A 12,338-nucleotide genomic window follows, 5' to 3' on the forward strand; every position below is an offset into this window, starting at 1 on the left:
GTAAGGGCTTGAAGTTCTTGATTTACTTCAGGGGTTAGAATATTAACCAGTGCCTGTGAGCCTGTGATCTTGCTCTGCTATATAAGTAAGCATTTCTCCCTAAATTAGAACCACTCATAAATATATATATGTTGGCCATTCCAGGAGTTGTAGGAATTTTTCTCACTTGGCTGTCAGTGAGTTTCACAATATTTTAAAGGAGGATTGAGTTCAATCCCAAATAACTTGATAGATGATGCAAATGAGCAAGTACTATTAATATATAGCTTTTTATGGATGTTCTTGAATCTTCAAAGAAGCCATTGTTAATGTGCCATCAGTATATAAATTATAAGCTTAAAAATATAAAATTTAATTTTTAAATTAAAAACTATAAGCTTGAAAAATTAACTTGGGATGGAAGTTCCTTCTTAAGCTACTTAAGGAAGTTACTTCTTAAGTTACTTTAGGATGCTGAAACAGTCATCAAGTTTATTAAGCAATTAAGTTATTATGCTTGATAATACCCATGCATTGCCTTGGGAAAATAGGAAGTATAGTGGCAGAGGGAATATTGGTGTTAAAGAGAGCTCAGGTTTAGGAATCCCTGGGCCATATACTGTCATTAGATCAGTGTTGCTGCTACAAAAGTCTTGACTGTGTCATTTGCTTTAGATAACTTACTTTTTGGAATCCATACGTAAGCCTGAATAGTCTCTGCCAGTAACATTTAATATGAAGAAACAATTTTTTTCTAGTAAAAATATTATGGAAGGCCGTCAAATGGAATTGATTTTCAAAATCTGTGTAGGCTTATATCACACTAACCACTTAAGTCATTCCAAGTTCAAATTTTTATTGTAACAAGGAAAAAATTGTTCTTGCTCTTTGGCTCAGGCTCTCGAGGTTAAATGAGACAGTGCATGTAAAAATGTAATAGAGCTAACTTTTAATGTCTTATATTTATTTACAATATTTGAATTCTCTCTTTTGCTGATCTTGGTGGTATGGATGAATATTGGATTGGCTCGGTGGATCTTTCCCCTCCTTATATTAAAAGCAGCTAGCTAGCCTTTATCATTGGTTAACTGCATCTGTGTTGAATCACTGCCTTTGAGTTGATGTTTATAACCGAAGTTATAAACCTTGGGTGCTTTTAGTTTTCTTGTGTCAGAGTGTAAGGCCTAACACGCTGCAGTCATAGAGTAGTTTGTTCTAAAAACACGGTTTTGGTAAAATAGTGTGCTTGCATATTTTTAGGAATACCTAGTGATTGGTTTGTTGTTGTTTTTCCTTTTCTAGTCCTTTATCTTGAAATCTTATCTCTGAAAATAAAAATTTGCTTAGGAATAAACATTTAGAATGAAAGTATTTTGACTTCGACTTTTTTATTTTTAGGAGCAAATGATGAGAAAGAAACAAGCAATGCACCTTGATGCAAGGTATGTTACAATGGTGGAGAATGCATACTACTACTGCAACCCACCTCCAGCTGAAAAAACAGTGAAAAAGAAACGTCCTCCTCTCCAAGAATATGTCCGGAAACTTTTGTACAAAGATCTCTCCAAGGTTACCACTGAGAAGGTAAATCTCATTGAAACCACAAAGTAATAGTCAATTTGAGGTTTGTAGTAGTGCTAAGATATAATATTCAACCACATTAATTCTTTTTCATCGTAATGATGATAGTTTTAAGAGCAGTGCATGTACTTAGCTTCTAGCCTGTGCACTAAATTGTTTAGGTCAAAACATATGTTTCAGTTTCTCCAGATCAGTTTGTTCATAAATTGCTTCAGTGTTCGGCAAAATACAGGTAAGGAATATAAGCAGCTTGCCTTATTCACATTTTGTAACTGGAGAAGTTGAAGCAGAGCTTCAGCGGTGAAGCTTAGCAGAGTTAAGATTAGATTGCAAATTAAATTGGGATTACTTCTATACAAGTAATCCTAAAATGGAATTCATATGACAATACAGAATATATAGGACATATGTTTGTTTTCTTTTTATGATTCTTACTGAAGTAATAATTCTTTTAATTTTTATTTTGGTGCTATTTATATTTGAAGTTACTACTTTGTTTCTGATATTTTAAATGATTTGACTTTAAATATTCTGCTTCAGTATAGGGGATTCTAATCTTGAATGGGCTTAAGGAGGTCCATGGCTCTCTGAAATCTCATAGTTTTGGATCTCTGGGGCTGTTTCGATTTTTCTGGAGGGGAGGATCTGTAGTCTTCCTTAGATTCTCAGCAGGGGTCACTTTCCAGAAAAGGTTAAGAAGTCCTGACCTGTTTTCTTAATTATTGTAGTTATTAGAAACTTCACTTTTAAGTAACGTATGTTGAACAGAACATTTCATGAATAACTCTAGAAGTTGAAACAACACAGTATAGAACTTTTTTTCTTTTTAGGAAAAAAATGTAAAACATTGACTGCTGGACAGAGAAAACCTGTGGGGAGGAGGAAAGGCGTGCAGTAATACATGCAGTCTACATGGGTAGTGAGGAATGATCACACGACTTTGGAAATTGGACTCAACTTTTGAGTCAAAGTCAGAGATAGTAGTTGTTTCAAACAAGCAGTTTGAAAGCTGTTTCAGAATTAGCTAAAAGATTAAAAAATACAGATTGTTATATATTTGAGACAACATTAACATTTCCACTGAAGCTGATTTGAGAACATATTAAGGGCTTGAAAGATGAATGGTGGCTATAGAGTAGAGATGAGAAGAGTGCTTTGCAATATGCCAATAGTATCTTTTTTCCCCCCCAGAATAAAAATGGAAGGAACTTCATTTTAGGTAGAGCTCTACTCACCTTCCCGTTACCAGTAGAGTTTTATTTATTTATTTATTTTAAAATTTTGATTATTCATGAGAGACATGGAGAGGCAGAAACAGGCAAAGGGGGAAGCAGGCTCCCTGTGGGAAGCCTGATGTGGAACTTGATCTTAAGACCCTGGGATCATGACCTGAGCCAAAAGCAAAGACTCAACCACTGAGCCACCCAGGTGCCCTGGAAATTTTTGATTTATAAAAAAGTGTCTGAGATTATTTATATTAGTGATATGCAAAAGAAAATACTATTTTTCATAAACCATATAGGAATTTTTTTTTAGCAACCAGATTTTATGAGTGTATATTATTACAAATTTTAGGAGTGTATACTATTACTATTACTATTGAAGATCTGGAAACTCTAGAAAACTTAGGGGCATTATGAAGAGATAAAGGGTAATGTGAATAAGTTTTGCCATAATTAGAAATATATCGCTTTTCTTATCTCTAAAGTGAAGAAGCTGGTAGAAGATCTCTAAAGTATTTTTCATAACAAAAGTTCTATGACCACACAAATATATTATTGGATGTATTAGAGTATTATGTACTTATCTTAGTAATTAAAACAAAATTCCCTTCGTGTAGGTTTTGAGACAGATGCGAAAGTTGCCTTGGCAGGACCAAGAAGTGAAAGACTATGTTATTTGTTGTATGATAAACATCTGGAATGTGAAATATAATAGTATTCATTGTGTAGCCAACCTCTTAGCGGGACTGGTGCTCTACCAAGAAGATGTTGGAATCCATGTTGTGGATGGAGTTTTAGAAGATATTCGATTAGGAATGGAGGTAATGAGGACTTCCCTTAAAGTCATCGAATTGGAGTTTGTAGAGAATTCAAACAACTCTTAAATCTGATTATTGAAAAATAATAATTTGGAAACCTTCCTTTCCCCTTATGATGTCAGCTTATTGTTTCTTCAGACTTACTTTTTTTTTAATGAACCCTGTTGTTTCAGATTTTGTGGCTTTTTCAGGCTAGTGCTGGAGAGTTTTTTGCTGCTTTTTCTCAAGTTCAGTTAGGCTTATTTTGGAAGAGCATACGAGATTTTTACTATTTCTGGGGCACTAGAATTCAACTTTAGGAATCTATAAATCTCTTAATTAGGTGAATTGGTAATCATTTGATAAGAATTTCTGTAAACCATTTCCTCTTTCTGTTGACTTACCGTTTCCCTAATTCATGGGTTACAGAAAAAGTAAGTTATGGAAAGCTGATAGGGAGGATACATTTTTAACTGTGTCATCGACTCAGTTAATGATCGCTTAATACTAACTTTAAAATTTAACTTGTTCTTTTTATTAAAACATTTTAAAGACAGCCATTTTTTAGGAATAAAGAATATCCAGGAGTGATCACTTTTTTAGAAAAGAAGGAAAAACTCATTTTTTCTGTTTAGTGTTCTTTCAGTAATTGATATTATCAAGTGACAGACAAGAATTTTACCTCAACACATTACTGTTCTTTAATGGAAATCTATGTGTGTTTTTTCCTTTAGGTTAATCAACCTAAATTTAATCAGAGACGTATCAGCAGTGCCAAGTTCTTAGGGGAACTTTATAATTATCGAATGGTGGAATCAGCTGTTATTTTTAGAACTCTTTATTCTTTTACCTCCTTTGGTGTTAACTCAGATGGCTCTCCAAGTTCACTAGACCCTCCTGAGCACCTTTTCAGAATTAGACTAGTGTGCACTATTTTGGATACTTGTGGCCAGTACTTTGACAGAGGTTCCAGTAAACGAAAACTTGATTGCTTCCTTGTATACTTTCAGGTATGTAAACTCAAATATGCAGTTTGGCATGTTTAATGCATTCCTTGTGTTACAAAAAAATATTAGAGAAGAAATGCAGTAGCATTCATGTATCACATATAAAATGTGTTTGTCATTAGATTTTTTTCTTCCTGTTAAGAATATTCTAGAGATTAAAATATATGATGAATTCTATACAGATATTCAATTTGCACTGTCACTTTTTTGATTAACAATGATCATTAATTCTGGGTATTATTTTGATATGGTTTATATGTGGTGCAGTAATTTATGGATTGTCGTATTTGGTATGGCAGTTTATGGATTACTTGCAATTTTTATACATCTAATAAACATTTTTAACTCATTTGTATTGTTTGTATATCTAAAATTCTTATTTCTAAACAATTTAACCTTTTTTTTTAGAAATGTCATTTTTTGGAAAATATGTTGTTTTCAAAACAGGAAAATATTTGTTCATTCATGGTAAATTTTTGGGTTGTACTTTCCCTCTCTAAGCAGTTAATTATGTAAACTTACAGTGTAGAGCAAGCATGGTATAAATTAAATTCAGATACATACGGAGACAGTTTTACAACCTTTGTAAGGTTGGTGTTCCACCTTAGTTACCTTATAGGTTGGTTGTTTGGAACCTAATCACTATTTCCCATATAATACAATGTTGTTAAGTACTGATTAGGTTGAATTGCTCACTATCAAATTCTCTAGGTATTAGTGAAATAAAGTCCCAAAGTAGCATTCAATTCTATACTATCATTCCATTCTTTTATTTATTTATTTATTTTTTAAGATTTTACTTATTCCAGAAAGACAGAGAGAGGCAGAGACACACAGGCAGAGAGAGAAGCAGGCTCATTGCAAGGAGCCTAATGTGTGGGACTAGATCCCGGATCCTGGGATCACGCCCTTAGCTGAAGGCAGACTCTCAACCACCAAGCCACCCAGGGTGTCCCTGATCATTCTATTCTATAGAATATCTTGTTAGTGTTTTCTCCATTATTTATTGGTGAAGAAAATAAATTTAAAACTATAACTTTTGAGATATCAAAAATACATCCACATAGTGGTTGATGTTAAGTAGGGTAAATACTCTGGGGGAAGAGCATGTTAACTTTGTTCTATCACTATACCTGTGCAGCAGAGGACAGCTTGTTACTCCCTGGTTTTTTCAACTGATAAGAAAATGAGGGGAGTTAGGCAAATTTGAGAGTCAGATTGACTGTTGTATGTAATGACTATCTTAAGTTGGAGACTGTTGAAAACCAAAGTTTTGCTGCAAAATGTCAGCTGTAACTATCAGCATCAAAAGTAAACTCTCTTTCAGAAGAGTGTCCATATTGCATTCACTTTGAAATCCTAGCCTGAGAGAAAAAAGCCACTCAGAAATATCCCGGGGCAGAAAGAGACAAAAATATTTTCCATATTAATTAACATGCAGCAGGATATTACCTGGGAATTGGGAGCAAGGAGTGAGGGAGGCCTAAGGGGAGGAGGGTAATGTGTTCTCCTAGATTGGAGAATGGGAAGATCAGACGGAGAGGACCACCTGCAGCAGTACTTCTGAACTTTATTGTTATTTTTTTAAGATTTACTTATTCATGAGGGACCGAGAGAGAGAGACAGAGACACAGGCAGAGGGGAGAAGTAGACTCTATGCAGGGAGCCTGACGTGGGACTCCATCCCTTGTCTCCAGGATCACACCCTGGGCTGCAGGTGGCGCTAACCGCTGAGCTACCCAGGCTGCCCACTTCTGAACTTTAAAATACATATGCACCACCCAGAGATATTGTTAAAATGCAGATTATAATTCATTTGGTCTTGGATGGGGGGGTGAGGGTCTAAGAGTCGGCATTTCTAACCAGCTCAAACAACTTACACTTTGAGTAGCAGGGACCTAGACCAACCTAGAGAAGAGAAAGCATCTGGAAGTATACCCATTTATATCCAAGCAAATTCTTGGGTTGTGCTTTTTAGTTAAACTTATGAATTACAAAGTAGAAAATAGAATGAAGGAACCAGGCTTGGAAGAGAGAGGGAAGATCTCTAAACAATATCATATATATACAACAGCTGTTCAATAAATGCTTGTAAGTTCAATAAAATAATTTTACATTTTCAAAAACTGTATTTTCAGGTACTTTAATTGACCTTAGAAATCAAAACAGGTAGCATAGAGAAAATAATAAATAAATATCATAACTATGGGTTTGAATCTGGTTGCTTTTTGTTGTTTGGTAAAATAAATATTTAAACCCCATTTAGGGGTTTGGGAGTTGGATTTCTGCCTCTTTTCAGTACCTGGGAATTTATTTGGTATTTTATTTATGACTTTTTTCCTTGCCTTTAAAAAGGATTTTGACAGTTGTTATAAAAAAATTCAAATTACAATCAAATGGCTTAGAAACTGTAAGAGAATTATTATCGTTGACCATTAATAAAAATGGTGTTTTATACAACTTTTTAGCTTAGTTATTATAACTAGGTAACATTACAATACTTTGTTGTTTTAAAATATTTTTATTATTAATTTCTTAGAGCTAAATTTATTTTTCATTTGTTATCAGCGTTATGTTTGGTGGAAGAAAAGTTTGGAGGTTTGGACAAAAGACCATCCATTTCCTATTGATATAGATTACATGATCAGTGATACATTAGAACTGCTAAGACCAAAGATCAAACTTTGTAATTCTCTGGAAGAATCCATCAGGCAGGTACACGACTTGGAACGAGAATTCTTAATAAAACTAGGTAAGCAATTAATTAATTGACATAGATTACATGATCAGTGATACATTAGAACTGCTAAGACCAAAGATCAAACTTTGTAATTCTCTGGAAGAATCCATCAGGCAGGTACACGACTTGGAACGAGAATTCTTAATAAAACTAGGTAAGCAATTAATTATAGAGGAAAAATGAAAATGATATTTGACAGATTGTTTCTAGAATTTGCCTTATATTGTTATATTTGCTTTTGTATACTTTCTGTTTTCAGTGTTGAGTGTTATATAATAGTGTTAGTTACGTCCTCGGTGGCATACTTCTTGATTTCATTAAATCCCAAATTAGAGGAAAATAGTCATGTAAGACTTGAAGGAAAGGATAGTGATGGAAAAACACCATCCTCTCAGCCTCTCTTAATTTTTTTAGAATTTTCAGTTGCTAATACAAAACACTTTTGATGAAAGCATCTCATATACACCTCCCTCACTCCTTGTTTTCAACAAGCATTATTTCCTAAGATATTAGTTCAGGCTGGACACTGTAGAGGGAGTATCTGTTAGAAGTTTGGAGCTACCCTGTGGAATTTCAGACCTTATTCTCTGGGAGAGTTGTCTCTCTTTCTAACAACTAGAGAAAATGTGAGAATTATGTGCTGCAGAAGAATTGGTCTGTTTACTTTCATCTTTCTGAGACTTTTCTGGAAGAAGAGTTAGCTCTTGAACAGCTCCCACAGGAGACTGTAGGAGCCAACTAACTTTGTCAATGGAAATAACTGGAATGAGGTGCATACCAACCTGGTTTGCTTGCTAATAGTTCTTAGCATGTTAGCATGTTTATTATAATTATTTCAAAATAACATGTTTTTAGGCTTTGAAGCTAGTGTTTTTGTTTCCTGCTAGCACTTGGTACCCATATGCCTGTCGTTAGGAGATCCTTGAGCTTCACCATTTATGCCAATTGCATAAACTTGCTATGTTACGTATCTAAAGAACTGCTTTTCATAACAAAGGTATTCGTGACTTTTTCCTCTAAAACTATTTTTTTCATATTATATCCAGCATTTTCCATAGGATTTCTTTCTCCAAAGGTCCATCCTCCTTTGGAGAATGTTTACTGTTATCTATTTGAGCAGTAATTTTAAAGGTGCTACTGATTGTGCAGCTATTCACTTTTTTACCATTCCACACAGAAGGACTTACGTGATTTCTTTCATCCTTTGAACTTTGTCCCAAGTTATCTTTTTTTTTTCCTTTTCAGATTTCTGATTGTATAAAATGATCATATCAAGAAGAGTACTAATTTATCTTAATTATTTCCTTTACTTCAAACACCTTTTTATTTTAAATATTTATTTGAGAGAACAGGAGCAGGGAGGAGGGGAAGTGAGGAGAGGGAGCAGCAGACTCCCCACTGAGCAAGGAGCCTGACAGGGGGTTCCATCCCAGGACCCTGACATCATGACCTGAGCCAATGGCAGAGGCTAACCCACTGAATCACCCAGGTGCCCCTACTTCAAATGCTTTGATATACTTAAGTCTTAGCCTTGTTTCCCCAAAACTTTTACAAATGGAACTCTGTGTATGGGGTCAGGTAACACTAGTTTGACACCTAGTTTGGTAGCGATAAAGAATATAGTACGCTTTATCCTTTATAGACCAAAGGGTTAAATTAAAGGACCTCAGGCTTCTTTTAAGGGATCTGTTCTTGTTTAGAATATGGGAAGGAAAAACAGGCCACCATTTGTGAACCAAGCTCCAAAGATGATGGCAGCTAGAATCAATATGCTCCCTGCTTCCAAGTTGTCCCATTTTCCTCTGTTTTAGAGTGTAAATATCAGGAGGAAGATGTACATGAATGAATCTATATTAAATCTATTTCTTATTTGATAAACCATAAGATAACATATTTTGCTTTTGGAATTTTTTGTTTTCAAGCACTTTGTAAATTCATTATTATTTTAACTTGATAACATCCCAGTGCTAACATAATAGTTCATGAGAAAGCACTACAAAGTTCCCTTGTATTTTTAAAGTCATTTTAATTATTAAAAGTAGTACTTGTTTGGGCATATGGGTGGATCAGTCAGTTAAATGGCCAACTTGATTTCATTTCAGGTCACGATCTCAATGTCATGAGGTCAAGCCCCACAGCAGGCTCTGCACTCAGTGTGGAGTCCACTTGAGGATTCTCTCCCTGCTCCTCCCTCACTTATGCACTCTCTATCTCTCTCTCTCAAATAAATATATCTTAAAAAAAAAAAGTAGTACTTTTTGATGGCAGAAATTGTGAAAAATACCAAGAAAACAAAAATCACATTCCATATACAAAGATGATCATGTGTTAACATTTTTTGGTATATGTTCTGTTCTTTAAGATTTTTTCGCACGTTTGCAGTTTTAATAACTGGACTTTTTCTTCCTAATATTATGAAATTTCTTCCTGACATGAAATATTTTTCATTTCTTAATTGGCCTTATTCCTTTGTATGAATGTGCCATAATTTATTTAATCCTGTTATTTGACACTTAGGTTCTTTCCAGTTTTATGTTACTATAAGTAACATTTTTGTGTGTTAATTTTGTATATCTTGGTTTTCTAAGTATAGACATAGAATTATTGGCCAAGACATCCTCTTTAAATATAAGAACAAAACCAATATGGTTATAGGCAATATAATTTAATCTGGTTTGGAACTTTTAGATTGTATTGTAGTATAAGGAACAGAAATGAGGGAAACAGGTGAAAAGAAAAGGTACATGAATAAATTATAAAGCCAACAGTGTATTTCACAAATCAGATATAAAATCAATAGAACAGAATAAAAGGCCTAGAAGCACCTCCAATTAAATAGAAAATAATTTACTATCTAATGAACTAGGAATCTTAAAAATAGGATAAGGACAATGGATCAGCATTTTGGAGTAAAATTGATACAGAGCCACATCTTCCTAAACTGCAGACGGATTAAAGAGTTAAATACTTATTTTTAAAACTGGATCTCCAAATATTTGGAGAGGTATTAATTTTCCCAAATTCTAAAACAGTAGAAGAAAGCGCTCTCATGGCAACAGCTTTTATACAATAGAAAAATAAAGTAAAAATAGTTTCCATGCCAGGTTAGTTTCACTTACACAAAAAGCACAGGCAAATTGGTAATAAAATAGAATGACATAGTTACATACGCGAGTACAGCTGAGAGTTGGTGTTTTTGTTGAGTACTATCTGATGCTAGAATGACACAGGAAGGTAATGTTAGTCATTACTTTAGTCATTGACAAATCAACACTCGGTTAACCTGTCAAGCCAGGAAATGCACAACCTGTCTAGTAAGCAGAGAAGTGTGATTTAAAGAAGTCTGCAAGGAAGTTTTACAATTATTACTATCTCTGTTTTGAGCAGCAGAACTGAGGCACAAAGCAGCATTTTGTTGTTTGTGTTTTGTATTTTGTTTTCCCGGTGTCCTGTGAGTGTACATTTTTACCTTCGTTGTGTATTTTAGATCGACAGTGTCCTGGGGATCAACAGCTGGATAATTATTATACTGTTCAGCAAATGCAAGATATATTTATAAATTGCTTTTGAAAGTAACCTGCAATGCAAATAAAAATGTGTTAGAAATAGTATGTATTTTCCTTACAAATTAGAAGTATGACTATCAAAATAAAGCAACTTATACGTTATAGTTCTTCCCACAGTGTGTTTTAAGTGGATAGAAAGAACAAAGGTGTAAGGATATTTCATGTGCACACTGTGATATTTTTGCTGAGAGTGTTTAGACAATCGTGACTTTAAATTTTTTGTCTTTGATAACCTAAATAACAATCCAATATTCTGCTTCTTGAAGTTCCTATAAATAATAAGTTAATATATAAAATTTACATGTATAAAATCTAGAATATATTTGTATATGAAAACTAATAGGTGATAAGAGAAAATATTTTAAGTTAATGGATTTTCATTCCAAAACACCATCTTTTCTCAGCATTAATTTTCCTCTCTGAGCATTATCCAACTTTTTAAAATTTTTTTTATTTCCACACTTGAGTGTACCAACTTTAATCACCTTGTACTTTCATATTTTTGTTAGTTCTTGGTTAGTTTCTTAGACTTAAGACACTGGAATAATTTTTTTACTCTTATTGATTAGGTTATTCAAACTCTGGGCTTCAGTATTCTTCAGAATGAAAGAGTTAAATCATTACATGATTGCTGAAGTTTCTTTCTGCTCTAAGAGTCTGAATAAACAAGGATTTACTAAGCATCTACTGTGTGTTTATCAATTGGGCTCTGATAAGTTTTGAATATAATAGTTCTTTGTCTTCAAGGGTTCTTATGATCTGATGTAATATTTGCGAAATCATTAGAGAAAAACATTACATGGTGTATCCTTAAATGTAAGATGCTATGAGCTATTCTCCAAGTGCTTTAGGAGCAAGTAGGAGGAAGAGTGATAGATTCAGGTATTCATTGTGTTTACACAGGAAGTAAAATTTAGACTGAGTTTTAGAGAATATATAGGGAGGACTTGAAAGTGCACATTGAGGATATTCTCTATTAAGAATATCAGATGAGCAAGAGTCCAAGATAGTATGTTTTGTGACTGAGAAGACCCAGCTATAGAAGGCTGCAGAAGAAGAGAGAGCACATCAGATAAGGCATCTTGCAAATAGAGTGGCTTGGAATTTATATGTTAATTAAGAAGAATTGATGAGATAGTGAGATATGGATGAATTTGGGAGGTGGAAGCAAATTCCAGCCAGGAAGTTCCCTTAGGAGGAAAATGCTCTTACTGAAGAAAAAAAATGAAGCCCTTTGGTGACACACTTTTGTCTCCTTCCCTTATTAGTCTTCATGTGCAGACACTCAGATTGATAGCCAAATGTATGTTCTCCATAAAGGCAACATAATTTTATATCTTTCATGTTTGAGAGATTCTGAGACGTCACTTGATAAAAAGTGTGACCAAAGCTGCATCTTACATGGTTGAGGTTGTATTTTATATGCTGGTATATGTTGTCTGTGT

General features: G+C 34.0%; 1 protein-coding gene across 3 annotated transcripts in view; it reads left to right on the forward strand.

The window, feature by feature from the left end:
- The window catches only part of UPF2 (UPF2 regulator of nonsense mediated mRNA decay), a 102,407-nt gene that overhangs the window by 65,001 nt on the left and 25,068 nt on the right, over nt 1-12,338 (forward strand). For all 3 annotated transcript variants that reach the window (XM_049100847.1, XM_025445054.3, XM_025445056.3), the window contains exons 12-15: nt 1,378-1,563; nt 3,401-3,604; nt 4,315-4,590; nt 7,156-7,339. In XM_049100847.1, coding sequence (XP_048956804.1) covers nt 1,378-1,563; nt 3,401-3,604; nt 4,315-4,590; nt 7,156-7,339 — 850 coding nt within the window. The remainder of the gene's footprint in view (nt 1-1,377; nt 1,564-3,400; nt 3,605-4,314; nt 4,591-7,155; nt 7,340-12,338) is intronic.

This window comes from Canis lupus, chromosome 2 (genome assembly GCF_003254725.2).
Source record: "Canis lupus dingo isolate Sandy chromosome 2, ASM325472v2, whole genome shotgun sequence".
Classification (NCBI taxonomy): domain Eukaryota; kingdom Metazoa; phylum Chordata; class Mammalia; order Carnivora; family Canidae; genus Canis; species Canis lupus.